The following is a 27,249-nucleotide window of genomic DNA, read 5'->3' as shown; positions in this document are numbered from 1 at the left end:
CAACCTCAACGGGCCCGGCCGAGAAGCTTCATCTTTGCCCCGCTCGGAACTTCAACCACCATTTTCGCCTCTTAGCTACCATCACCAACTTCTGAGAAGCAGCCTATCTCACAAAATGCTTTCCCTCATTCTCACCGCAGAGCTCACAGGGTAAGTCAACGTCCAAATCATCAGAAAATCCGATATTGCTGCAACCAGTTGGTGTGCATCAAAAAGCGTTCTTCGACCTTGGTCAATGGCGTTTGTTTCCTCGCACCTTCAACCAACCACTAATAAGAAACAGCGTCACAGACTTGCGCCCTCAAGATACCGAGGAGGCGCCTTATTACTACACTTTCAAGGTGCAGTGCACCTCCTGTCGCGAGACGCACCCGAACTGGGTGAGCTTCAACCGCTTTGTACGTCACCATCGCCTTAGAAAGGCCCCCAGCTGTTCACATCAAAAGTGCTAACAGAGTACTCAGGAACAACATGAGATTCCTGGAAGTCGCGGCGAGGCGAACTTCGTCTGGAAATGCAAGCTTTGCCAGGTATGGGCACTACGCAGTCGAGGCTGAGTACCTTGGTCGGTCGTGACTAACCTGATTTATGGGGACAGAGGACCCATTCTGCATCTATACTAGCTGGACCGAATGCTTATGCTGCCGGCGATGACAAGCGCGAAGGCCAAAAAATTATTGACCTTGAGTGCCGCGGGCTGGAGTTTACAGAGTTTAAGCCTGATGTTTGTTTTATCTCTCGACATTGCTAATATGACGATGCGAGCTAATACGCTGCAGGGAGAATGGGAAGCTGTGGGTGTAGAGTCATCTACGCCGTTCAAAGGAATTGATCTTTCGGAGGGCGAGTGGTATGACTATGATGAGAAGGCTGGGGATGAGGTTGCGATCAAGGAGATCAAGTGGGAGCTTGGAAGGGCGTAATATAGTCTCAAATGATAAAAGAGATTAATGGCATGGAATGTGTAGCATTCGAACTTGCTAAGTAGGTAATGAATGAAACGTATAAAATAATATCATAAGCTTGAAGCTAGATGCTTTCTCAGAGCTGTATAGGATGCCTGGGGGATGAGGCAGAAACACGATCAAGGCGGTGATCCCGCGCTTGCCCTTATTGGGCGATGGGGAACCGCGTCGAGCTTCAGCACATTTTCCGGCTTGACAAGGACCTCAGTAATTGAGCAAACTCCTGTTTTTATTATCGCAAGAAGCATTTCTCAGCGGATCACATCCGCGAAGAAAACTTGACTGCTGAGTATTACTCTTTTGAACGGACTGGCCATAACCTCAATCAAACACCCCTGATTCCGGACTCCGCAAGCGGCTCAGAGCCTTCCACGATGAGTGTTTGTCTCCCTGCTGCTCGATACAGTCCCATTATTCTTATCTTAACTATGTGCTGACGCTCGCTTCAAAGCTTCAACCCGTAAACCCTCGCCCTTTCCTCCAAGCTAGGTACGCCGATTTATTCCCATCCGCAACCCGCCCGTCAGGCTACTGGCCAACCGCATCTAACTCAACTCTCTAGGGTCGGAACTGAAGTCATCGTTCGCCTAAAATGGGGCCAAACAGAGTACAAGGGACGATTGGAGAGCATTGATTCATACATGAACGTGCTGCTTAGGGATACAGAAGAATTCATTGATGGAAAGCCTACGGGGACTCTCGGTCTCGTGCTTATACGGTGCGTTGGTTACATTGGTCTATCCTTGCGGTTGCGCCAGCGCGACTGATATTGACTTCGAAATATAGGTGTAACAATATCCTCTGGATGGGATCGGCGGAGAACGTTGAGATGACGGATCTGGGATTACGATAGAGGGATTTCAAGCGTTTTATACCATACCAATCTTTTCGTTTCGGTCGCCTACTGTGTATGCGAGATAAGGATAGGAAAAGGATAGGATGATGGACGGCTCGGACCAGTTCACCTACCTCAGCACACGGGTTTCCGCCAGTCTCCTTTCGGTCCGTGGCGTACGTGTTTACATTCGGCAGCTTCAAATAATACTGGTTTTTGGTCTGGACTGTGGACTGGGCAATCAGAAAAATAAGGTTTACATGCCATGGTTGTGTGAGCGAGAATGAGCGGCTCGCCGTTACTGCGCTGCTTTACCAGGTGTTGGAAACCACAGCGCCGGTACACGGTGTTGACTGAGATTTTGATAGTGTTCCATATACAAAAATAGCCGTGTATTTCAATAGATGCGGTGGAAATCTACCCTTGTCCTATGGAAGTAACAATTTCGTGAAGGTAGGCTAGGTATTGCTTTAAATGGATAAAGGAGGTGATGCCATCGACAGCTACCCCACTCTCATCCCATCGACAACAGTCATCACTATCACCGCAGCTATGACTATATCAAATCCTAAATATATCGTTTAAACTTCAAGACCACGAACCCGCAGTAATGACTTCTACATATACTCCATCTGATGATGACTACTTCAACTTGGGCTCTTACTACCGCGCAGTAAGCACAACCAACGCGCATGCGCAGGCCTGGTTCAACCGCGGCCTCATCTGGACTTACGCCTTTAACCACGAAGAAGCAGCAACATGCTTCCAAAACGCCGTTGACCATGATCCGAACTGCGCAATGGCATACTGGGGTCTGGCGTACGCACTGGGCCCGAATTATAATAAGCCATGGCAGTTCTTCGATAAGGTAGAATTGGAATACACAGTGCGGAGAACACACCAAGCAGCCCGCGACGCAAATAGGCACGCCGTCACGGCCAAAGACGTAGAATCAGCCCTCATTGATGCAGTACAGCTTCGGTATCCGGAGGAAAAGCCGGGAGAGGACTGTGCGGCGTGGAACCAGGGATATGCCGATGCCATGCGCGAGGTGTACGTGCGTTTCCCAGAGGATCTTGACGTTGCAGCTCTCTACGCGGATTCACTCATGAATCTGACGCCTTGGGAACTATGGGATCTACGGACGGGGCTGCCAGCGCCAAGAGCTCGAACGCTTGAGATCAAAGATATCCTCGATAAGGCCCTTGCTAGACCCGGGGGGTTAGAGCATCCCGGTCTTTTGCATCTATACATCCACCTCATGGAAATGTCCGGCGCGCCCGAGAAGGCGTTGATAGTGGCAGATCACCTTCGAGGTCTAGTTCCCGACGCAGGACATCTAAACCACATGCCCACGCATCTTGATATTTTATGCGGTGAGTACCGACGGGCGATAGCTTCGAATTCAGAGGCGATTGAGTCCGACAAACGGTTTGTGAAGAGAGCTGGGGCAGTCAATTTCTACACCTTATACCGAGCCCATAACTACCACTTCCGGATTTATGCGGCGATGTTTGCGGGACAGTCCGGGGTTGCGTTGGACACGGCGAAGGAGCTGGAAAGTCAGATTCCAGAGGAGTTGCTGCAGATACAGTCGCCACCGATGGCGGATTGGTTGGAGGGATTCCTGGCAATGAGGATACATGTGCTTATTCGGTTTGGTTTGTGGGATGATTTGCTGGGACTGGACTTTCCCGTTGATAAAGAGTTATACTGCGTTACGACGGCAATGATGCACTACGGCCGGGGCGTTGCGTTTGCTGCCACGGGAAAGGTGGACGAAGCTGCCCACGAGCGAGAGCTGTTCCAAGAAAGCTTCAAGCGCGTCCCGACAAGCAGAATGCTGTTCAACAATACTTGTACCGACATTCTCGCCATTGCATCCGCCATGCTAGACGGCGAACTCGAGTATCGCCGCGGCAATTACGACTCTGCGTTCGCTCACCTCCGCTGCTCAATTGAGCTAGACGACAATCTTCCCTACGACGAACCCTGGGGGTGGATGCAGCCCACACGGCATGCCTACGGGGCGCTGTTGCTCGAGCAAGGAAGAGTCGAGGAGGCCGAGGGTGTGTATAGTGCTGATCTAGGCATGGATGGTACACTGCCTAGGGCATTGCAGCACCCCTATAACGTCTGGTCGTTGCAAGGGTGGCATGAATGTCTTGTGAGACTTGGAAGACTCGCAGAGGCGAAGATTGTCAAGCAGCAGCTAAAGTTTGTGGCTGCTGCGGCGGATGTTGAGGTTAATGCTTCTTGCTTTTGTCGGAGGACTGTGGATGTGCTTTGAAGACTACAGCACCCAGGTTCCTGCATCCACAAAATCTCAAACCCCAATTCTAAGTATTTCCAGATCTGGCGTTACATTAGGGTTAACAATGAACCCCGCGAATGTACTGCGACGACTTCCCCCTTCCTCACATTCGAATTACAAGAAGAAGCGCCGGAAGCGCTTTGCGCCGTGGGATTTCGTTCCTACACCCGACGCGCTGTAGATCTCTGCATCTTGACGTCGGCTGATGCATAGAAGACGCTTTGAACCCCTGTCAGTAGGTAAATACTTTTGCATGCTTCGCGGAATAAACTACCTACCACGTCAGAGATGGAGTATGCTGAGTAAATAGAGCGGGCCATTCTCGGTCTCGGCGATGCTCCGACAAGTCCCTTGTGAAGAATCTTCGGCAGATCCACCGTGGCGAATTGTTAAGAGATTGACGTATGGTCGAATCAGAGCCCTCAATTGCTTGCAAACTCGCCTTGCCTTCCTCTCCTGTCATGAATCAGCAAGTGCTATACGGACTATAGATCGTTCGAATCTTACTCTTAGTGGCTTCATAGGGGTCTGCGATGGTCTCTACAACTGCAGAAAAGTGCAATTTCGGACCGACTCGTGGCCACAGTGACCCCTTCCCCGCTGTCTATCTTTCTTGACACTCTTATGGGATGCGTAAAGCCCACCTTGCGGCCTCGCCAGTCCTTCCTTAGGACGCCAGTGTCTTGAGTCCGAGATGGAACCGCGGATGCGCCATCGCAATCAACCCACTACCAGAAGGCTTAACTTCCAGTCTCATTGGCTGTCCTATGAAGATCAGACTAAATTCATGCAGAGCTTTGAATGAATTGTCTCCAGTTGAAAGGCTGAGTTCACAGCACTGAAGACAACGCAATGTTGGCTATATAGCGCCGTACCTCCGCCGACCCTCTTCATACTTCAGAATTATGGTGCTTGTTGTTTAGAGCGAGATGGAGAAACTAAACGACGATATCCTTCTTTTGATTGGAGATTATCTTGAAGAGCATAGTGACCGCTACAATGCCATCTTCGTCAACAGGCGCTTTCATGAGCTGTTTTCCCGCGCCCTGTACCGTTCAGCGTCTTTGAAGAATCTCTCGCAAGTCAAGTCGTTTTTGAAAGCAATCACGCTGCGACCAAGTCTAGCTAGCGTGCTACTTTCGCTAAACTGTGCGGGATGGGATTCCTCGAGTCCGCAGCCTCGTTTGAGCGAGGAGGAATTCGCAATTTTCTCGCTCTCGGCAAAGACAAACAGCCATTCAGCGGAAGAGCACTCCCAATGGGAAAATGATCTGATCGAGGATATAGACGAAGCGTGGATTGCGCTGCTGCTGTCGTCCGTTCACAATATCAGAAAGCTGAATCTGGCTTATCCGCACCGCCTGGAATCACGGGGCTACCTGGACCGGCTGTTCGTCAGGGCTACGACGCATCAGAAACCGTTCGACAGATGCCCGGCTTTTCGTCGACTGCATGAAGTGTCTCTGCGACAACGGACTCGGGACGATGAGGACAAGGGCACAATGTCTCCGTCGCAAATCATGCCGTTCTTGCGGATGCCATGTCTAACGGCACTTGCCGTGGACTCGCTTATTGAACACCGACCGGAGCCGGCAGACGAACTAAACGACAAAGAGACAACCGAACCTTCATCGGAGAGATATCAAAGTCAATCATTCTCCGAAATAACTCTCACCTCCAGCAATGCCTTCGAGGGCCTCGAGTCAATTCTCTCCTCTTGCGCCTCCCTGAAATCCTTTAAATACCAGCACACAGATGCCCTCCTCCTAGCCGAAGGATTTCGACCATCCGCATTCAATAAATCTCTCTCACGGCACAAATCGACACTCGAAACATTGTGGCTCGATAACCTCGGCACGCATCTCCCATTCACAATTAGCGGAGTCAATGAAAGCCATGAGGAATGGTTCGGCTCGTTTGCGGATTTCACAGCACTCAAAGACCTGCGCATTCGGCTGCCGAATCTCCTGGACATACAGTATTCATCTGAGCCGCAGACACCCTTGATTGACGTTCTCCCGGGGAGTATCGAGTCCCTGTACATTGAGGACTGCAAGGAAAGGTCGTTGGGGATGTTGCTTGGCCAGGTTGGGTTGGTGCTTGAGGCGCGGAATCGGAAGACGAGGTTCAACGCCCTGAGGCGCTTGGATATCGAGGGCTTCTTTCATGATGATGAGGAGGATGCAGATACTTCTGGTGGTGGCAATGGAGGCAGGGTCATCAAACAGCGTGTTTATGAGATGGTGGAGCCCCTGGGGGGTGTTTGTGAAGAGGCTGGAATCAAGCTATCTCTGCGGGATCGGATGTGCTTGCATACCATGCATTGAGGTTGGGTGCTTTAGATTGCTTTTCGTCGCATTATGTGTGTTTTTGTTCCGAGGTTTTTGGTATCAGTTGCCCAGGCTGGTGTATGGTGTGTGACATCTTGCCTCCCTTTTGCTTTTGAATCATATTATAGACGCAGTACATACTAGACACATAGATGACCCCGCATATAGACCGCGATATTATTAGAGACCGATAGACTTTCTTTGGGGCCCCCTTCAATTCACCATGGTCAAGTAAAGGCCCTACCTGGTTAGAGAGAGGTATACTTGGGAACATTATCGTACCCTATTTCAAGCCATCTGGACAGGTGTAGTATAGCCAGGCAAGCAGTATCCCAAGCAAGGAATAGCAGTTTAGCGTAAGCTACGGAGAAATCTGGTGTTGCAATATGCATTTGACGTTATCGATTAGCTGCGGTTCTGACCTCAGTCTGTGGTGATCATGGTGCGTATTTTGATTTAGGGCTTGACATTGGGAAAACTTCACTCGCTTCACGTCGCTTGCGTCCAATTGGATATTCTATAATCAGGTGTTTTGCAAAACCATTGGCGGCTTAATTCTATATCCCAGAGGCGTACTCTAAGATCTCGCGGGGTCAGCATTCTGCCTTGAAGTAGTCAATATACGGAATGCTGCTCAAGTTGAATCTCCAGTCCAATGAGTAAAAACTCATTTGGGTTCAGGTCTTAATGAATTCCTTACGCGTCTCTCATTTCCTCTTCAGATTTCCTTTCCCAAATCTTTCTTCTCCTTTGCTCCCCACTCAGAGAGCGATAAGTCAGCTCGATTCAGATAGATCCTGCCATCTTGAAGCGCAGCAAAGGATTAGGACCCAGATCCAGCAGGGGATCCGCTTTAATGAGAAAGTACTGTTTTCCTACAATCTACGCTCAAGGAGTAAGCCGTTTGAAAGAGGTTGAACTCGTGCTTTTCTTTAATACAGTTCAGAATCCTAGGTTGGCATATGGAAAAGGTTTCTCATCAGATATAGGCCCATTGTATGGAGACTTCTTGACTCAGAATTCGTGAAATCAAATTGGCATCTTTGAGTCACCCTTGAGATGCTGCAGTGCTCGATCTACCGCGCCAGGTCTTAAGGGCTGGAGCTAATGCAGTATAAAGCTTGCATAAAAGAAGTATATACTCGTAAACTGTGCATAGCTTATGCAATAGGCGGAGGCAAGAACTGTCTACGTTCGGTAAGCGGTATGCAGCTCAAATCTTTCTGCCGTGATTTTGATGATTCAAAGAGGAAAAAAGAACGGACGTTGACCTGCATAATCATAGTCCCTCGCTTGCAGCATTGCACTTCAAATAATGGAAACAACACCCTTATAGCTTCTCCAATCTCCCAAAACAACAATTAGAGTACCCTGGAATCTTCATCTCCCTTCGGCTCCTCCACCAAAATGGCCACGTCCCCTCGAAAATCCCGAACCCCCTCCAACCCGCGCACCACGGACCCCTCAGACTCCGATCCTGTCATCGCCTCCTACGACGTCTATCTCACGAACTCTGACATCAGCCGGTATGTCCTGCAATATCTCGACCGGCCTACCGGACATGCCTATGATGACAACAACGGGCAAAAGCCGACCGAGCTGCGCCTGAAGCCGAAGACGGGCCTTGTCGAGGTTGACGTGCCGATTAACACAAGAGTAAACTATGATCTGGCAAAGGGACTGAAATATGGTGATGCGCTGAAGAAAAGTAAGAGTGCGCGTGAAGGAGGTGCGTATGGTATGGCGGGGGGATTTAGTGTTGCTGGGGCGCGTGAGGGAGGCGCACCTGGTGTTGCAGGAAAGGTTAAGGCGGAAAATGGAGGTGTGAAAAGTGAGGATGCTATGGGTAGGGCAGCAGGAGATCAGACACCGTTATTAAAGGTGCAGACGTTGGGAGGGCGAATCAAGACTCCAGAAGATGGGGATCCAGTTTACATGCTTGCTGCTTTTAGGGGCGGTATGTTCTCGTCTTCCTTTCGAATTCTCGCGCTGGAACTGACGGATTGCTTCGCCTACAGATAAACTACATCTCTCTCCAGTTACCGCCGTTGTTCAATTACACCCGCAGCTCCACCATCTCGACGCAATGGACGAAATGCCCAAAGCGCGCGCCGGGAAAAGCCGAAAAGAAGGCGAGGAAGACCGAGCTGAGCCGGAGGCTAGAGCCGTCGACGTGAAGGTCAAGGGCGCAGAGGACAGAGAAGTCATGATGCCGGGGAACCTGGACCTTCTGAAAAAGATGCAGGAGGAGCAGTGGAAGACGTATGATTGGGTTGATGCTGAGGTGAGCTTGAGCCCCTTTACTATCAAAATGCGGTGCGACGGGTGCTGACTCGAACAGAATGAGGAATCGTGGCAAATATACGACAATTACATGATGCATCAGGATGTGAAAGACTTGCCGCAGCTGCAGTCCGCGATCAACAGCGAGGATTATTTGGATAGGATGAGCGCACCCCGAATTGACCCGGCACGGCCAGAGATGACGGGGTGGGCGATGAAGCAGAATCGGCTGAAACAGAAACAGGGGGAATCGTCCGGCAGTAGCACTGAGGAAGGCTAAGAAGATAGACAAGGCTGCATATAAAGAAACGAAGCATCTTCTCTGGACATTTGACCGCAATTACACCTTGTAGTAAAAGAACTACGGAACTGGAAACATCGAAGATCCACTAAACTGTACTGGATTGGCAAGGTGGATTTGGGGCCGATTACCGTGACCCACCAGGGGAAGGCAAACTGAAAGTCGCGCCCTCACGTGATCGAGCACCCTTTTGGCCCAAGCATTTTTCACGGTCTCGTAAACTCTTTAGTCCATCGTCTTTTCTTTCTACCCACTCTCACCACTCATTCATCCTCATTCCCCAACTTGGCCAATTCCGCCAGTGCGCATGTTGGGAAAGGCTGCAGGGTGTCTTGTCAGTCTGGATTGACAATCTCCCATTGTGAGGCTGCTGAGCGTTTTGCCGCAATTGTTGATTTTGTTCCTGCATCTGCGTCGCATTTAATGCTTTACTTTCTTGCCTCCGCTTTATCTCCATTTATCTCTTATTTTTAATCGTGACTGTATAATTCTTCTTTATTTTGAGTAGCGTTCGTCATGTTGTCTCAGCTTGTTCGCGGGAGAAGCGCTGCCTCTCAGCTTCGGCTTTTGAAGGGACGCTCCCTCCCCCAACCATTCGCAAAACTACGCCATCATTCCCACACAAGTCGACTCACATTACTGCAAAGCTCGGCTTCCAGGTCTTCCCCCGAAAGTCGTTCACGTCGCTCCTCCTTCCAATCTAGCCGCAAACTTGCCACCGCCGCCGACACCCCGGTAGTTGATAGACTATCCCATCTCGACAACTTCGACCAGTCGTCATATTCCTCAGACCTCCGGCAGAAACAAGAATGGAATTCTTTTCTTCCGCCCCCCGGGGAGTTTGACCCTTCTTCGCTCATCATTATGGACGATGAGCTGCTCACGAAACCAAAAATACTGAGAAGAGTCAACGGCATTGGCGGCGATCACGATGAGATGCTAGCAAACCTGGAGCTCTCGATGAAACTCGGTGATTTCGCCCGGGCCTCGAATCTGATCAATCGGCTGCGTGATGAATTTCACCCTGTGGGATCGAAGGCGTATCTGGATTATCACAACAAACTGCTCCAGTCTATGGTCTCGCATGCCATCCAGAAAAGAGACTTGGATTTGGCGCGCCAGGCACAGCGCTGGTTCGAGGTGGACATGCCGTACGGCGGTGTTGAAGCGGATCCAACTACTTTTGCCACTATGATTCGGATGGCTCTGCGTTTGTTTTACGGCCCAAAGCGGGATCGAGCTGTTCGCCGGTATTGGGGCCTGGCGAAAGGAAAGGAATGTGAGGAACTTGTGCTGTCTGTTCCTGTGCTCTCTGAGGTCGAGCTCGGTGAGCTTTCTGAGGTTCGTTCGCCATTGCATAGTTTCTGATTTTCTCGCTAATCTATTCGCTCTAGATTTGCTCAGCAGATCTTCAACGGCTCGCCATCAACAGCATGCAACCTGAATCCGGGAAGGTTGATGAGCTGGTATCAAACAATGTCCCCGAAGTTATGGCGGTCGAACAAAAAGGGCTTGGGCTTTCATCGCTAAAGGATTCTATGTCTTCGGTTTTCGCAGATGATGCGAAAAAAATTCCCGCCATGGATGAGGAAAGCAGAGAAATTTACCAACAGCGACGACAGCAGCAACTTGAAGCCGATGTCATGAAGTCTGCCGTCAACCGCTGGCGACAAGAAAACAAAATACAGCAACAGTTTCAGCCCGATGTGTTTGAGAACGGCAAACAACTAGGGCCCTTGCTTCGCCAATGGAATGCAGATCTTGTCGTGCGGATTGAAGAGGAATTCAAGGAGATAGAAAAAGCCAGAACCGCTTCTATGATTACCGATGAAGTTAGGGAGCGCGTTGACTACGGCCCTTATCTCCGTATGGTGAAACCGGAGGAGCTAGCGTCCTTGACGATTCTCACGACCATAAATAACTTGACTCGGAACGGACTGGACAAAGGGATCAAGCTCGCTCCGCTTGCGGTAGCAATTGGAAACGATGTTTACGAGGAAGTGGCGTTGCAGAGAATGGTCGAGCGGAGGAAGAAAGAGATGAACAGTGCTCATCGAGTCAAGCTCATCAAGCAGATTTTCCTCGGGCGCAAGGATAGGGACAAGCTGAAGAGCATCAACTGGAAAAATGCTCTTAAATCTATGGAGCAGGAAGAGCCTGATATTGTTTGGGCAACTGCTATAAAGGCGAAGGTTGGCGCTGTATTGATGAGTCTTCTTTACGATGTTGCCAAGGTCCCAGTTCCTGTTAACGAGGCCGCGGCAGCCAAAAAGATCAAGAGAAGAGACGAGGTAGTCATGCAGCCCGTCTTCCAACATTCGTACCAAATCACTTGGGGACGGCGTACTGGTTATATTCATGTGAATCCAGAGATGATCAAACTTCTTACCAGGGAGCCCGCCGAGGATTTGCTGGGTCGCCAGCTGCCCATGCTTTGCAAACCAAGGCCGTGGAAGGGTTACAAGGACGGTGCCTATTTCTATCACCAGAATCTTTTTGTTCGCTCTACGCCAGGCGAGAGCCTGCAGCCCACGTACGTGAAGGCGGCGTTGGAGAATGATGGTCTGAAGATGATCCGCAAGGGCCTTGACATTTTAGGTGGGACGGGGTGGGTTATCAACCGCGATGTCTTTAACGTTATGCTCGAGGCCTGGAATACGGGTGAGCCTATCGCTGACCTTGCGCCTCTCGACCCCGATTTGCCCATCCCCCCAAAGCCCTCACCCGAAGAAGGTTACGAAGCCGAGAAGGAGTGGCACACAAAAGTGCGTGATATTGAAAACCAGAGGGGAGGCTATCATTCTCAGCGGTGTTTCCAGAACTTCCAAATGGAAGTTGCTCGTTCGTACCTGAACGAGACTTTTTACCTCCCTCATAACATGGATTTCCGGGGCAGAGCGTATCCAATCCCGCCTTACCTTAATCAAATGGCCGCCGATAACGCAAGAGGCCTTCTCTTGTTCAGCGAAGCGAAACCGCTCGGCGAAAGTGGGTTGAGGTGGTTGAAGATTCAGATTGCCAACCTTGCTGGATTTGACAAGGCTAGTCTTTCAGAACGTGAACAGTTTGCCATGGATCATTTGGACGATGTGCTGGACTCTGCCAACAATGGCCTTCACGGCCGGCGCTGGTGGCTTCAAGCTGAAGATCCCTGGCAATGTCTGGCAGCCTGCTGCGAACTCCGAAATGCGCTTCAGCATCCGAACCCCACTGAGTATGCGTCGCGTCTGCCCATTCATCAAGATGGCTCCTGTAACGGTCTGCAGCATTATGCTGCTCTCGGTGGTGACAAACTTGGTGCACAGCAGGTCAATCTCGAGCCATCTGACCGTCCTTCTGACGTGTATTCCGCGGTCGCCCAGTACGTAAAGGAGGCGGTTGCAACAGAAGCTGCACAAGGCGATCCTATCGCCAAGATGCTCGAAGGAAAGATCACCCGTAAGGTTGTCAAACAGACCGTTATGACAAACGTCTACGGTGTGACATTTATTGGTGCTATGAAACAAATCCGCAAGCAGCTTGCAAATCACTACCCCGAACTTTCCGACCACGAAAAGAAAACGGGCGCCATCTATATTGCTAGGAAAGTCTTCCAAGCCCTAGGGACTATGTTCGAGGGAGCCCGCGATATCCAACACTGGCTCGGCGATAGTGCCAATCGCATTACGCAGTCGCTTCCGCCCGAGCAGATTGAAGATCTCGCCAAAGAGGTTCTAAATCCATCGTTTTCCACATTGTCATTGACTAGCCGTGGCAAATCGAAAAAGTCCCTTTCTAGCAGCGACCCGTCTGCTCACTTCAAAACCACGGTCATTTGGACGACTCCGTTGGGCCTGCCCGTTGTGCAGCCGTACCGCAACAGGTTGCCCCGTCGTGTTGTGACGAGCTTCCAAAGCTTGAGCGTTGTCGAACAGGATTCCCGCTACTGTGTCACCAGGCGCAAGCAGCTCCAGGCCTTCCCGCCCAACTTCATCCACTCGCTTGATGCCACTCATATGATGCTGTCCGCAATTGCCTGTCACCAGGCGGGCCTCACGTTTTCCGCCGTGCATGACTCGTTTTGGACTCACCCTTCCGACGTCGACTCTATGAATCGGATCCTTCGCGAGGCATTTGTCCAGATGCACTCGGATGACGTGATCAAGAGGCTGGCGGCAGAGTTTGAAGTGCGTTACGGCCGTAACTTGCATTATGCTCGAGTCCCGCGATGGAGCCGGCTTGGGAGAGTGGTTGCTGATTTCCGGAAGAACAAGCCAAAATCAACCCGACTCCTGGAGCTGATCGAGGAATATAAGCGACAGAAATTGCTGCGGTCCGATGACCCTGAGTTGCAGGCTCAGGGTCGTGCGATGGTTACAGCGGCAAGTTGTTTTGAGGCGGCGGGCGGCACGGACGACGATCTGGTCGTCCACGCTTCTCTAGGTGAAGCAGCCGTTGGGCACGTCCCCGAGGATTTGGAGGCCGCCGAGAAGCGGGCCTCGGGCATGGAAACGGACGGCTCGGACCCGGCGGTCGCAACACTCCTCGGAACCGGTTCCTGGGAGCAGGATGCGAAGCCCGAGCTGAGCGAGGAAGAACGCGAGCTTGAAGCGATGATGGATGAGGCTGATGAGCCTGCGAAGAAGAAGAAGAAGCGAACCACTGAATACATTTGGCTGTGGATGCCGATGCGGTTCCGCCCCGTGCCGACCAAGGGCGCGTGGGACGTGTCTCGAATCCGCGAGAGCAAGTACTTTTTCTCCTAATGTCTTATTATATGTCCATTGGCTGGCGCTCTGGGAAAAAGTAGAACGGGTTGTATTTTACAGATGGCATCTGGCGTTTGATCTAGGTTAAGTTTTGATTGCTTCTCTTGTCCGTCATATTGGCGGTGATGTACATTATGATATCCTCTCACGAGTTACTTTGTATATATACCGAGACATGAGATGTATTTACACCTCTGAATGAATTCTTCTTCTGGAGCGGGAGCGGCTCTCTTTCAACTCTTGCTGTAATTCGTGTACTATGTATGAATAAGCACCGTCCGGGTAAACGGAGGGTGAGGGTCTGGGGTAATTTAGGCAGAATCCGGCTCAACCGCGTCTTCGTGGGTGTGGCCGTCCAGTAGTCGATCATCATTATTTTATTAGAGTGATTCAAAAAGCCACAGTGTATGGTGTAGAGAAGCCTGGCATCCAATCCGTGCCCATCATCCCATACTCCGCCTCACTCTATTGACTCTCGTCCCTCACCATGCAGCTCGGCTCGTGGGCGTCTTCCTGCAGCCTTGCAGGGTGCCCGATCTCCAGATTCCTGCCTGAGGCTGCAAATCTCCACCTTTCCGTCCGTAAGTTTCCATTCTTTCCCATCTTTCGTCGCTTTTCTTCGGCTGTTCTGTGGCCTTCCAAAATAAAACCAGTCCTCATTTATTCTTAATCTGTGGTTTCTGGTGTCTCGCCGCAGAGTCACTGTTTTGCTCTTTATTGCCCTGACGTTGCAGTGCGGGGACCCTTGCTGGCTGGAGTCTAGAGTCTGGAGCTCTGCATGGCATGACATGAGACTGCGACCCCGTCTTCTTGTCCTGTCTCTCGATTAATCCTGTCCCCAACCCCATCCAGGTCTGGGGTTAGCTTGGCTTGTCTTTCCGCCGTTTCTCCCCTCTTCCTTCGCTCGTTGCCCGTAAGGCTTTCACTGCTACTAAGTACCCTGGGCTAGTTCCAGTGTTACCTCCTGTTCTCTACCTTAGTTCCCCCCGGTTTCATCGGCAATTGGCAATGGGGTCCCAGCTCTCCCCGCCATTCTAACAACGACTAAATCCTTCTCGCCATATCCTTTAATTTCACTCCTTGACTGATCCTGACCTCTTTTCTGGCCGTCTTCAACCATTTTCAGTTACGTCTACGCCTCTCATGCCCCGTTGACCCAACGTTCCGCGAGGATGTCGACAACCTCGCTACAACAGTTCGCCACGGCTACGTCCTTCTCCCCCTTCTCGAATTCCCAGTCGGCGAGAATGTCGCAATCTCAGTCTCAGACGATCGGGCTTGACACCCTCGCCGAGGGCTCGCAATACGTGTTAGAGCAGCTGCAGCTATCGCGAGAGGGCGGCATCTCAGAGAACAACTCTGCTTTCAAGCCTTCCTCCGTCCGCGACTCTTTAGCTGAAGCCCGTTCCATGATCCGCAAGAACTCTTCGTCAGCGCCTGTCCGCCGGAGAATCAGTCGGGCTTGTGACCAATGTAACCAACTCCGGACAAAGTGCGACGGGCAGAATCCGTGCGCGCATTGTATAGGTAAATCTCATCATTTTTTTATTTATTTATTTTTTTTTTTTATGTGCGGAGATCGGCTGCTAAAGCATTCGGTGCAGAATTCGGTTTAACATGCGAATACGCTCGGGAGCGGAAGAAACGGGGCAAGGCTTCGAAGAAAGATATTGCTGCTGCCGCTGCCGCTTCAGGACATCAGGGAGGCATGGATAACCGATCACCTACAGATAGGCGCCTGTCGCAGGAACCAGGCGGCCGGTACGATTCTGTTCTTGAGGCCTCGCGCGTTCAATCACATCTACCTGCGAACGGTTTGTCTAGTATTCAAAACACTCAGGCGGCGCACTCGCAGCCGCCGCTGGGGTCGGCCCTTGATGCTCTACATTTGAACCATTTCACTCAACTGAACGAGTCGGGGCGCTCACAGATTCCTGTGTCAGACCTTCGATCACTCCAAATCCTCCACAACAACCCTCGCTCTCCATCCGCTCTTCCGCACGGTCTAAACGCTTATAATGATAACACATTTTCTTTGCTGAACTCGCAAGAGCCGAATACGACTTCACTCAATCACTTCCGACTCGGGAACTCCACGGATAACCCGTCGGCCCAGTTTTTAGGCCTCTCACCTCCCGCTCAATCCCCAGGATGGCTTCCGCTGCCATCACCGTCACCGGCGAATTTCCCTTCATTTCCCATGGCTCCGTTCTCTGGAACCAGTCTACGTTACCCTGTCCTTCAGCCGGTTCTTCCACATATAGCCTCAATAATTCCTCAGTCTCTCGCCTGCGACCTTCTTGACCTCTATTTTACGAGCTCCTCCTCTTCTCACCTATCACCTCAGTCTCCGTACGTTGTTGGTTATATTTTTCGCAAACAGTCGTTCCTCCACCCAACAAAGCCTCGTGTGTGTTCGCCTGGGCTATTAGCGAGTATGCTCTGGGTGGGCGCACAAACAAGCGATGCGCCGTTCCTGACGTCTCCGCCCTCAGCGCGCGGTCGGGTATGTCAGAAGCTGCTAGAATTGACGATAGGGCTGCTGCGTCCGCTCATTCACGGACCGGCGCTCGGAGAAGCCTCGCCAAATTATGCTGCAAATATGGTAATAAATGGCGTCGCGCTTGGTGGCTTTGGTGTCTCGATGGACCAACTAGGAGCCCAAAGTACTGCGACAGGAGCTGTGGATGATGTCGCCACGTACGTCCATCTCGCTACGGTAGTATCCGCCAGTGAATACAAAGCCGCAAGCATGCGTTGGTGGACGGCCGCCTGGTCTCTTGCCCGAGAGCTGAAACTTGGCCGCGAGCTGCCCCCCAACGCATCGCAACCGGGTCAGGACGGCGAGCGAGAAAACGAGGGCGATAACCCGTCAAAGCGAAATCAGTCATTGCACGGCGGGAACTCTAATGTCAATGTCACAGAGGAGGAACGAGAGGAGCGCCGGCGTCTCTGGTGGCTACTGTACGCTACCGATCGCCATCTGGCTTTATGCTATAATAGGCCGCTTACTCTGTTGGATAAAGAGTGTTCGCAGCTACTGCAGCCCATGAATGATGATTTATGGCAGGCTGGAGATTTTCCAGCTGCCACCTACCGCGCTGTCGGCCCGCCAATTGAATGCACGGGCCATAGCATGTTCGGCTACTTCCTGCCATTGATGACGATCTTAGGGGGAATTATCGATCTCCAACAAGCGCGAGAACATCCACGGTACGGACTTACCTTCCGCAGCGGCCCCGAACTAGATCAGTACATCATGGCCATAACCCAGCAACTTGACGCCTACGGGCAGAGCCTAAAAGACTTCGAAGCACGATATATAAACAGCCTCGCCCTAGCAGAGAATGAACCGCCCGAAAACCCGCACATTGATCACCTCAGCCCATCCGGCCGGTCCAGCAGCACGGTTGGCTCCCGCGTCAACGAATCAATCGTCCATACTAAGATGGTAGTCGCCTACGGAACCCACATCATGCACGTGCTCTACATTCTCCTAGCGGGCAAATGGGACCCCATAAACCTCCTTGAGGACCACGATATGTGGATCTCCTCCGAGTCATTCCTCGCGGCCATGAGCCACGCTGTCGGCGCCGCAGAGGCAGCAGCCGATATTCTCGAGTACGATCCGGATCTGAGCTTCATGCCGTTCTTTTTCGGCATTTATCTGCTACAGGGTAGTTTTCTGCTCTTGCTTGCTGCGGATAAGCTACAGGGGGATGCGAATCCGAGCGTTGTCCGCGCTTGTGAGACTATCGTGCGCGCACATGAAGCTTGTGTCGTTACGCTGAATACAGAGTATCAGGTCTGTCCCCTGGCGGTCCCAGAATTTATCTAGTGATATGGCTGACTGAAGGAAACAGCGAACATTCCGCAAAGTGATGCGCTCCGCTCTTGCCCAGGTTCGGGGGCGCGTTCCAGATGACTTTGGTGAGCAGCAGCAGCGCCGGCGGGAGGTGCTGTCTCTTTACCGCTGGACCGGTGATGGGACGGGGCTCGCGCTCTCTTGAGCCTCATACTCCCTAGCTATACAGCTATTACGATTACACGACATATAAAGTGAAAGTGGATGGAGGACGGTTAACTTGTCTCCTGTTGTATATTTCCTGCGGGGGATACCTCTGCTGGTCTTAGGAGGGAGTGCCGAGCCGTACATAGTTGATACTCCTTTGCTCGTGCATTTATTATGTTGTTCACCACTGTATATTATAGTTACTCTCATACCCCATCTGTTAGCTGGCCAGTTCAACTTGCGTCCTTGTCTTCTGTTCTTGGAAAATCTTCAATCCATTTCTCCGGTAGAGTGACTGGCCACTCAGAAGCCGAGGATTACCGTATGACGCCACAGTGGAGATAAGGATAAGCGATTACCGATAAGCTGGCCGATAAGGAATCTCCGCGTTCTTTGCCCTCGCAACTCCTTCAGCAGAACAAGATCATCTTTCACGCAATGGATGAAACCGATCTCTCGTAATTCAGAATCTTATACAATGGCTTTACTCAGAAATCTCACGAATTACATTCGCCCTTTGGCAAGCTGTTCTACCACCCCCCCCAGATTCCTCCCCCTCACCATCCGCCGCGGCCTCGGTATTCCACCCCAATACCTCCTTGACGACTACACCCCGCGCTACGCCCTCCTCTCGTCCACCGATGCCGCCAAAAAGCGCAGCCTAGCCTACACCCATCTCTCGAATTGCAACCTCTGCCCGCGCAAATGTGGCGTGAACCGTTTCGAAACAACTGGCCACTGCCTGATTGGGGCCGAAACGGCGAAAGTGAACGTGATTGCGCCTCATCGTGGCGAAGAACCCTGCATCCAGGGCTTTCACGGCAGCGGCAGCGTCTTTTTCTCGGGGTGTAATCTGCGGTGCGTTTTCTGCCAGAACCACGATATCGCGCATAAGCGTAACGGCTTCGATCTCACCCCAGAGGAGTTAGCGGAATGGTACACGAAACTACAAGATATGGGGCACGTGCACAACATCAATCTCGTCACGCCAGAGCATGTGGTCCCCCAGGTTGTGCTGTCTATCCTAGCGGCGCGGGATATGGGCCTGCGGATCCCGATTGTGTATAATACGTCTTCATTTGATAGCCTCGAGTCTTTGGAACTGCTGGATGGACTGGTCGATATCTACTTACCGGATTTCAAAGTGTGGAAGCCGGAGACGTCGAAGAGGTTGCTGAAGGCAGATGACTATGCGGAAACGGCGAGGGAGAGTATCAAGGCTATGCATGAGCAGGTGGGGGATTTGTCCTTTACAAGCGATGGGATTGCGAAGAAGGGTGTGCTGCTGAGGCACCTTGTGATGCCCGGGAAGGAGGATGAGGGCAGGGAGATCATGCGGTGGCTGGCGGAGAATGTGAGTAAGGATCTGTATGTGCATATTATGGAGCAGTATCGACCTGATGCGCATGTTGGGAAGAAGAGGAGAGTCTCGAGGAAAAAGAGAACTGGTGACGGGGAGGAGGAGGTTGAAGAGGTTAGGTATGCCGAGATTAATCGGGCTGTCAAAGATAACGAGTTGGGTAGTGTCAAAGAGGCAGCGGTGGAGGCTGGGCTTTGGAGGTTCTGTGAGGCTAATGAGAAGAGTTTGTTCCATCTTTGATGTAAGGTTATATACCCTTTGTACAATATATATGATAGAGGTGGTAGGATAGAGTGCTTTTGCTGTATAAATGTTCGATTATGAATTGCCAACCATGACTCTCGCTTAACCCCTGTGAATCAGGGTCTGCCTTGGTTCTGCCTAATGATTGGTGAGACTGTTTGGCTACATGATGAAGTTGCGTCTTCACTGCCGACTAAGCACTACCATAGTGATGATGTTACGCTCAAGACGTTACGCTGAAGGAAATCCTTTTATGAGCTCCTGCACTGAACACCTTCCCTCTTCCTTTCACAACCCTTTCCTATCCTTTGGCATTTTCATTAAGCCACCAATATCCACTTCCAAACTCAAGAGCTCCAATCCTTCATAGCCTTCACCATGGCCGGCTTCAGACCCAAGACCGGTGAAAAGAACATTCCCAGCACGCCTATCCCCACGAAGACCTGTAAGAAGTGTTCGAGATCCTGGACCGAGGAGCACTTCCGCGACAAGCGAGGCGCACCTACGCAGTTATGCCTGCAGTGTCGCGACGCCTCCAACAAGTCGGTATATTATCACCTACTTCCCTTACTAACAGTGCGGCGATGGTAACTATGACTAACACACATCGACGGTATAGCACAAGAGAAGGCGAGAAAGGGAATCATTGAAGGTATGGTCTTCTCGTCCACGTTGAATCCCTGGGCTAAACTAACCTGATTGCTGATGAGTAGGCAAAGATTGCACGCGAGGTACATTGAGCGATATACCCGTCATTGAGAGAAACGACACCAACTGACGTGCTCAAGGCTCGAGTTGAACAGGAGTTTGCACCGGCGCCCCCTCTGCATCACCCCCCTTCCGTCACTCATAAAGCCGTATCGGAGTTCCAGTCGTCCGGCCAAGATACCCCGAGTCGTATACTTAACCAAGATCTGCTCAACGACAGATATCAAAATATGACGCCTCAGCCTGGAGCTAGATCAGGCTTCGCTCAGCCTGCGGTAAGTCAAAGGTTAAAAGATATGAATCTATCCGCAGACTAACAAACTGGATTGATAGCCCAGCTACACTGAGATCCAAACCCCCGGCCCGGTTGGTACAGCACTGACCTATACTGAACTCACTAATTTTTGCCTAGGCCAATCTGAGAGTCGACATTCCCGCTCCTCCAGTACCTCCAGGCACTAACGAAGAAGACTACACGGAGCTTATGGCGCAGTTCGCAGGGCCCGCGAGCCGGGATCACGGCGCGGATATGTCAAAGCTCGACCCTCAGCCTCAGCATCCACTGCTCAGTTTTGAGATCCAGAGTATGACGGTCAGTGTGGAGAGCAGTGCTGGGACTACCCGAACTTCGAGTGAGACGCCTGATGATAGTGCCCTGGCCCTGATCGCCCGGGAACGAGAGCCCGTGAGCATCAATATCAACCTCGTTTGCCGATTTGCCCGTCGCACTCGCGAATAGGCTTCGTGTCTTGAGTAGGCTCTTCGCTAATCAATAAAGCGCTGAATATTAACTTACGATGGATTTTGCGAGTCTGAAAGCCAGGTCGGCGTCATGGAAAGGGCGGTTGAATGTGCCAGGCCTGCGAATGAGTTTGCCAGTGTGATGATGAATAGATAACTCTGCTATGCTTTTTATCTAGGAGATCATGTTATTCTGGGTTATGCTGGGTGAACAGCACCAAAGCGCTTTTTTTTTTGTTTTGTTTTCCATCTTGTCCAGCCTCTCGAGAGACTCTCCTTGTGGGAAGAGGAGATTGGAGCAATGAATATCGCGACATCTATCTTATACTGAAGCTAGTTGTTATACGTAATATCCCGTAAAGAGGCGCAGTGGTCGTTCTTTCCATTTGTGGTCCTCCATATTTTTAAGTCCTCTTACTTTGTCCGTTCCCTTCTTTCTCTCTCACAAAGTGCCATGCGCGCTGTATCCTTTCGCTTATCGATTTGACACCACTCTTTTCCTACTGCTTTATTTTTACGCGAAAGAGCTCCACACGATGTGGCCCTTCTGGCCCGTAGCTGCTGCTTTATTCGTCCTTCCGGCAGCTTGGGGCGTCGCTTCTATTTGCCCTGCACCCTGCACCACTGACCCAAGCAAGTGGACGCCGTACTCGTCCCTGGAAAACCTGACAGAGTGCCACCATCCGGTTTTGCTCGATTTCTCGTCCCACGGGTCTCCAAATGCCTCGGAAATGTCGTTCAGATTTCTCGCCTGCACAATAGAGGAGAATCGGGACCCATCTTTCGTCTCTCCGCTTACTACTCGTGAGCTGGAAGAGCAAGGTCCATCAGGCTCTGCGGACAACGATGTGTCCCCGTCCCAAGAACTCCATCTATTTTTAGACCGTTTGCAGACAGTCGTAAACCAGACGTCGAACCGCGACACGTTCAGCGTGTTCGGGAGTCTGAACACTACATTGGTGGGTATATACAGGGGTGCCACAGTCAATGATGCAACAGTTGCTTCTGCGGTCGAGAGGTTCAGGAACGATTGGGATTCCCAACTGCCTAGACGGGCTGCAATTCAACTATGCGGTGGTGATCGAGACGCCAATCATACGTTTGGAATTGCTTTTGGTACAACAGGAAGCATTGGGTTTGTGCAAGAAGCCGTCAAAGCCTGGACGGTTGGCCGATGTTTCTTAAGCAACGACGCAATTAACCTCGGAGACTCTCCTGCGGTCGAGCAGCCAACGCGTGAACTTCGTCTCGGCAACACAACGATTGCAGACAACGCCACCCTTACTCTACCTTCGTTGGATAATACTTCCAAAAAGGAAACAGTCAGGGAAGGGGACACCTGTGCTACTCTTGCAAAAAGATGTGGTGTCAGCGGGCTGGAGTTCATGAAATACAACCCGGAGAGGCAACTCTGCGCGTGGCTTCGACCTGGAGAAGAGGTGTGCTGCTCCGGCAAAAACTGGACGAATGGCAAGCCCGCCATGAACAGAGATGGCTCATGTGCGGCATACCTGACCGACGACAATGACACCTGCGCATCCATAGCCCAAGCACACAATATGGAGGTGGAAAAGATCAGATATTACAATGATGGCAGGACTTGGGGCTGGACTGGGTGCGACCAACTTCACGGTGGGCTGAGAATCTGCTTGAGCAATGGCTATCCACCCCTCCCTGCCCCCAAGGCTGGCGCAATCTGCGGTCCCACAGTTCCAGGAACAGAGCCGCCTCCAGATGGAGCGCCGCTTGCAGCCTTGAATCCGTGTCCGCTAAATGCATGCTGTAATACCCTTGGTGAGTGCGGCACGACTCCTGACTATTGCATCTATGAGGAGGGTCCGACTGGAAACCCTGGAACAGCGCCTCCAGGCAAGAAGGGTTGTATCTCCAACTGCGGCATGGAGATTGTTGATAGCACTCCTCCGCCCACCAAGTTTATGAGGATTGGTTACTATGAATCATTTAATCTCGATCGGCCCTGTCTCAATCTTCACGCAGCCCACATCAAAGTCAATGACTACAGCCATATTCACTGGGCATTCGTGTCAATCAACAGCGATTTTCAAATCAATGTCAACGACACTTATAACCAGTGGAAGGATTTCATAGCCTTGAAAGGTGTGAAACGGATCGCCTCGTTTGGCGGTTGGGGGTATTATGATGTGCTACGCGAGGCCATGCTCCCGGAAAATGTCGACACATTCATCGTTAGTATCATGGAGTTTGTCGCGGATAACAACTTGGACGGCGTGGATTTCGACTGGGAGTATCCAGGGGTAAGGTATTGTCCCCGATGCAATAGCTCTTGCTCACGTATACCAGGCAGCGGATGCCCTATATATCAGTCCGGGCCTGGAATCGGACGGCCCGAATTATGTCGCCTTCATCAAGAAGCTTCGAAAAATCTTTCCTTCAGATAAAACCATCTCCGTTGCTGCACCTGCCACGTATTGGCATCTCAAATCATTTCCAATAGAAATGTGGCAGCATGTTGATTACCTCATCTACATGACCTATGATTTTCATGGTATGTTGTTGAGGTATAGGGACGGTACTGAGCTAACAGTACAGGGCAATGGGAATACGAGACCTCATTCATCAAGGACTGGTGTGACGGGGGAAACTGTCTGAGGAGTCACGGTAGGCTGCTACGTGCGTTGAATAAACATCGCTGACTGCTAAGTTAACCTGACCGAGACGGAGTGGGCACTTTCTATGAGTACGGTTGCTCCAACAATTAGTGTACATTTGACTTACCATATACAGTTACGAAAGCTGGAGTGCCACGCAGCGCCATCACCATCGGGGTTGCTAGTTACGGACGTGCCTTCGGCATGGCCGACGCGAATTGCATTCGACCAGAATGCAAGTTCACTGGTCCGCGGACCGCAGCAATCCCGGGGATGTGCACAAGAACGCCTGGCATCATCGCTATCGCGGAAATCGAAGCCCTGATGATTGAAGGTGATATCAATGAGTCCTTCTACGACCCGGCCTCAGACTCGAACATCCTCGTGTATAATGACACCCAATGGGTCGGGTTCATGAGCAAGAGTACCATGCGCAGACGGGTGGAGCGGTACAAGGAGATGAAGTTTGCTGGCTTCGCAAACTGGGCAGTCGACCTGACGCATTGGAGCGGAGACGATATTGAGGTTGAAGAGGCAAATCTGTGGGGGTTGCCGAAGGAGGATCCTGCTACTTGAGCAACTGGCAAGTTGTAGGGATCACTCGCGCTGGCAGTGCTCGCCTGTACACCAGTTGATACTATGCTGACGAATAATACTATGCCTTATCCATACGCAGTCTGCAACGGCTTCGATCACTATGTTCACTATAGTCTGAGTAAGGTAAATCTCTGGGTGGTGATGATGGGCTTATATCATAACAATGATTATACTATGGCAAGCAACCTGAATCCATTGTCATGACATAATGTGGACTTGCGGTGCTGAGTTGGACAATGGTGAGACTGCTTGGACGACTTGCACAGTGGAGGAAGGAGCCCTGGAGCGCGACATGAGCAACGGCCTATAGGAATTCCCTCTTCTTACCCTCCAACAGCCTACGCCCATCTCATGCTCACATCCCAATCATCGATCCAGACACAGAAACTATTACTGCTATCTTCCAAGATATAATTGGGTTATACCTTGGCAGCGGGTCAATTCTTAAAGACCAGAGAAGCTCCTGCCCCTCATACAATATCTCCCTTCACCGTCAAATTCCGCAGTCCGACTGTGTCCACCTCAGTTGCCTCATCTGCGCGGCCAGCATCACTCATATTTGATGCATTCACATAGGAACCTTCCAAAAATGCCCCCGCAACAGACGTATGAGCCCAATCACGCAGAAATTCTAGTGAAGAGAGAAAATGAACTCACGCTTCTCGAAACAAGAGCTCAGATCATTGATGATCGAATCTGGGAGCTTGTAAGCTCCGAGAATCCCAGGGTGACAGAGTTCCTATGGGCCCGTATTATGCGAACTGAGACTCGGCTTGCCTACCTACGATCCTACGCGGACTGTCTGGAGGAGATGAAGGCAGCCGGTATTACTGGCCACGAGACATTCATCATTGAAACTCAAGCCGTCGCCAGGACAACTCGAAAACGCGCCCAGGAGCTGAGACTGTTGACTCGACATGGTCCAGCAATTATAGGCGAGATGGAAATGGAGATTGAACGGCTGAAGACACGCCCCCTTGACTTGGTAAACAACTCTGAGATAAGGACGACCTTGCTTGGATGCGCCTACGGAAACGTCCTGGAGAGACTGAAAGTAACCAATGACTTGGAGCGAATCAACGACCCACAAGTGAGCAACGAGAGGAAAGTGTTATTCCAGAAAGCGGTATCTGAGTATTACAACGCTGCTTCCATGTCGGGGGATTACATCTGGTGCCACGTACTGGGGAGGTGGGTGGTGTCTCGCAAAGCTACGGCCGCCCAGTTTGTCCCAGGTAGCGTCTCGCGCGAAGATCTTGCCTACCTCTTTGGCGAAGAGGGGCTTAATACTTGTGACGCACGCAACGGTACGCCGGGAACTCCAGCACCAGCAGAAGGTGAAGGCTGACCGAAATTCGTACACCTAGGGCTTACCGTGGCTCCTGCTATCAAATTATTGTTATACAAGGGAATCATCACATTCGCCCCATCACCAGGGATGGCAACAGCTTTCACTCGATGGCAATGCATCCTGCTAGACGATAGTCAAGGAAATGATGTGGTCTGGGTAGGCCCACCGCCGCAACAGCGTGGAGCATACCCAGAGGTCATTCACCTCAAGGTGCGTTATATCAAACACATACTAAGGAATAGCCCAAAGGCTTTACACCCGGACATAGATTGCTACTAACACTGCCAGTATTGCAGGATATCGACGGCAAAGACCTCTCCTTTATGTCCGATAAACGGCCTTCTTCTGCCTTCATCTACTTTCATTTTCTGATATCATGCATGTATGCGAAAGTACAGAGACCCCAAGGTAATGTGGCAATGGCTATGATGCCAGGATCATGGCCGTTGGTGGGCCGTGGGCGCTACCTCGAGAGAAAGACTCTCTCCATGCTGACTCGGTGCTTGACTGGTTGTGTTTTACCCCAGTGGCTCTTGGATGGCAAAACCTTTGTTGCGAACCCCAACGACAAGGACCCTGACTATTGCGCTAGGAGCCGTGTGGCCGCCATGATCCTTGCAGCGGACTTGGGAGATATTTGGTCTCAAAGGATTAAGGAAGCGCACCAAGAGCTTCTACAAGGATGCGAAAGCGAATGGTAATGAAGGAAGGAAGGATGGATGAATGGAAGGAAAGGCAGGTCTGGGGGTCTTCAGGGCTCGAGAAAAGAGTGGCGGAACACGTCGGTGACTGTTTTCTCTCTATGTACAGATACTAGGGATGTGAGGATTTGGATACCTCTACAGTTCCAGAGTCGCAACTTCTTTCATCCATGAGCAGGCGGTATTATATTGCATGCAGGCAAATGGCAATAGGGATCAATTTTCAAGCAGTATCATGGCCTCTTGCTAGAGGACTTCATTTGATGAATTTCCTGCTTTGTTCTACACTGCGTCCGTCGTACACCTATTTACTGCAGCTTCGCACTTTAAGCAATTGTTATTGAATATCTTGGCAAAGCAGTGAGATTGTCTGTGGTTTCAATCTTCTAATCTAGCTAAGCAGGAAGATTCATCTAGGTATACGCTCTGATACATACATACATGGCTTTTGCGTACTCATAGATATGTGTCTGTACGCGCTACATTATCCTCGTCCTTTAGTGTCTACTATAAAGGGTAGATAGAGTCGTCTCCAGACTAACACCCTACACCAGCTGGAGCTCGATATTCACGTGACTTCGGCGTCCAAGAACTGGGAATTAGGGCTCACCGAAATCACTATCACAGTGTGGGATCAAAGCAAGCTGTTTGGACTTGACGCAACCTTGCAGAATGCCGACTATAACGAGGAATTTATAGTAGTATCAGCGACTCTACTGTTAAGATTTGACTTTTTGCTACGCGGTACCTGGACTCTCGGACAGCGTGGACACTCAAATACCGATAACCAACCCCGAACACTCCTAACCATGCAACGGAAGCCCCTTCAGGTCCGCTGGATTCCAGGCCACTCTGGAATTGCTGGGAATGAGCTGGCAGACAAGCTGGCTAAGTTAGGGTCTTCTATATACAGCCCCGACATCCCCCCCTCCCCAGCATACCTACGACGGGAGGCAAAACAGTGGCTCCGTACAGAGACATATACAGCATATGCTAATAAGGCGCCTGAAACCTACAAAGCCCTGAATATCAGACCCCATACAAAAGAAAGCCGCTCCCGCGAGCACAAGCTGCCCCGGTGGGTACTTGGCCGACTCGTCGCCGCCCGTACAGGCCACGGAGACTTTACG

At 51.1% G+C, this 27,249-nt stretch overlaps 9 protein-coding genes across 9 annotated transcripts; all 9 read left to right on the top strand.

The window, feature by feature from the left end:
• Nucleotides 1-115: 115 nt before the first annotated feature.
• BDW70DRAFT_164539 (DUF866 domain protein) lies at nt 116-1,818 on the top strand (the record flags this gene model as incomplete). Its single annotated transcript, XM_073741491.1, has 7 exons — nt 116-150; nt 284-398; nt 465-530; nt 599-724; nt 780-919; nt 1,528-1,683; nt 1,752-1,818. 7 exons carry the CDS (start codon nt 116-118, stop codon nt 1,816-1,818), a joined length of 705 nt encoding a protein of 234 aa, XP_073591202.1.
• A 520-nt stretch (nt 1,819-2,338) lies between these two features.
• BDW70DRAFT_144945 (TPR domain protein) lies at nt 2,339-4,211 on the top strand. Its single transcript, XM_073738346.1, has one exon. The coding sequence runs from the start codon at nt 2,411-2,413 to the stop codon at nt 4,088-4,090; it is 1,680 nt and encodes a 559-aa protein (XP_073591201.1). The 5' UTR covers nt 2,339-2,410; the 3' UTR covers nt 4,091-4,211.
• Nucleotides 4,212-5,043: 832 nt separating this feature from the next.
• Nucleotides 5,044-9,007, top strand: BDW70DRAFT_164537 (Sin-like protein conserved region-domain-containing protein; the record flags this gene model as incomplete). The annotated part of the gene is made up of 4 exons (XM_073741490.1): nt 5,044-6,375; nt 7,810-8,401; nt 8,463-8,728; nt 8,786-9,007. The coding sequence occupies 4 exons, from the start codon at nt 5,044-5,046 to the stop codon at nt 9,005-9,007; spliced, it is 2,412 nt and encodes an 803-aa protein (XP_073591200.1).
• Nucleotides 9,008-9,267: 260 nt separating this feature from the next.
• Nucleotides 9,268-13,906, top strand: BDW70DRAFT_144942 (DNA-directed RNA polymerase). The gene is made up of 2 exons (XM_073738345.1): nt 9,268-10,369; nt 10,423-13,906. Exons 1-2 carry the CDS (start codon nt 9,545-9,547, stop codon nt 13,771-13,773), a joined length of 4,176 nt encoding a protein of 1,391 aa, XP_073591199.1. The 5' UTR covers nt 9,268-9,544; the 3' UTR covers nt 13,774-13,906.
• Nucleotides 13,907-14,451: 545 nt separating this feature from the next.
• xlnR (putative C6 transcription factor) lies at nt 14,452-18,026 on the top strand. The gene is made up of 3 exons (XM_073738507.1): nt 14,452-15,303; nt 15,381-17,581; nt 17,640-18,026. The coding sequence occupies exons 1-3, from the start codon at nt 14,949-14,951 to the stop codon at nt 17,784-17,786; spliced, it is 2,703 nt and encodes a 900-aa protein (XP_073591198.1). The 5' UTR covers nt 14,452-14,948; the 3' UTR covers nt 17,787-18,026.
• Nucleotides 18,027-18,050: 24 nt separating this feature from the next.
• On the top strand, nt 18,051-19,483 carry BDW70DRAFT_144940 (putative pyruvate formate lyase activating enzyme). The gene has a single exon (XM_073738344.1). The coding sequence runs from the start codon at nt 18,231-18,233 to the stop codon at nt 19,386-19,388; it is 1,158 nt and encodes a 385-aa protein (XP_073591197.1). The 5' UTR covers nt 18,051-18,230; the 3' UTR covers nt 19,389-19,483.
• Nucleotides 19,484-19,769: 286 nt separating this feature from the next.
• On the top strand, nt 19,770-20,689 carry BDW70DRAFT_154234 (uncharacterized protein; the record flags this gene model as incomplete). Its single annotated transcript, XM_073739799.1, has 4 exons — nt 19,770-19,937; nt 20,011-20,043; nt 20,512-20,544; nt 20,600-20,689. 4 exons carry the CDS (start codon nt 19,770-19,772, stop codon nt 20,687-20,689), a joined length of 324 nt encoding a protein of 107 aa, XP_073591196.1.
• Nucleotides 20,690-21,376: 687 nt separating this feature from the next.
• BDW70DRAFT_164532 (glycoside hydrolase superfamily) lies at nt 21,377-24,046 on the top strand (the record flags this gene model as incomplete). The annotated part of the gene is made up of 5 exons (XM_073741489.1): nt 21,377-23,116; nt 23,163-23,367; nt 23,412-23,480; nt 23,524-23,559; nt 23,607-24,046. The coding sequence occupies 5 exons, from the start codon at nt 21,377-21,379 to the stop codon at nt 24,044-24,046; spliced, it is 2,490 nt and encodes an 829-aa protein (XP_073591195.1).
• Nucleotides 24,047-24,656: 610 nt separating this feature from the next.
• BDW70DRAFT_154232 (uncharacterized protein) lies at nt 24,657-26,119 on the top strand (the record flags this gene model as incomplete). Its single annotated transcript, XM_073739798.1, has 3 exons — nt 24,657-25,374; nt 25,579-25,628; nt 25,715-26,119. 3 exons carry the CDS (start codon nt 24,657-24,659, stop codon nt 26,117-26,119), a joined length of 1,173 nt encoding a protein of 390 aa, XP_073591194.1.
• Between the last annotated feature and the right edge of the window lie 1,130 nt (nt 26,120-27,249).

Source organism: Aspergillus foveolatus (assembly GCF_047715535.1).
Source record: "Aspergillus foveolatus strain CBS 279.81 unplaced genomic scaffold BDW70scaffold_115, whole genome shotgun sequence".
Taxonomy (NCBI): domain Eukaryota; kingdom Fungi; phylum Ascomycota; class Eurotiomycetes; order Eurotiales; family Aspergillaceae; genus Aspergillus; species Aspergillus foveolatus.
This window is presented reverse-complemented; position numbering and strand designations above follow the sequence as displayed.

Bases quoted from the DNA above. Each gene is read 5' to 3' on its own strand.
- BDW70DRAFT_144945 (XM_073738346.1), top strand. From the start codon at position 2,411: ATGACTTCTACATATACTCCATCTGATGATGACTACTTCAACTTGGGC.
- BDW70DRAFT_144942 (XM_073738345.1), top strand. From the start codon at position 9,545: ATGTTGTCTCAGCTTGTTCGCGGGAGAAGCGCTGCCTCTCAGCTTCGG. The intron at 10,370-10,422 runs GTTCGTTCGCCA...TATTCGCTCTAG, and splicing joins AGCTCGGTGAGCTTTCTGAG to ATTTGCTCAGCAGATCTTCA.
- xlnR (XM_073738507.1), top strand. From the start codon at position 14,949: ATGTCGACAACCTCGCTACAACAGTTCGCCACGGCTACGTCCTTCTCC. The intron at 15,304-15,380 runs GTAAATCTCATC...CATTCGGTGCAG, and splicing joins TCCGTGCGCGCATTGTATAG to AATTCGGTTTAACATGCGAA. The intron at 17,582-17,639 runs GTCTGTCCCCTG...TGAAGGAAACAG, and splicing joins CGCTGAATACAGAGTATCAG to CGAACATTCCGCAAAGTGAT.
- BDW70DRAFT_144940 (XM_073738344.1), top strand. From the start codon at position 18,231: ATGAAACCGATCTCTCGTAATTCAGAATCTTATACAATGGCTTTACTC.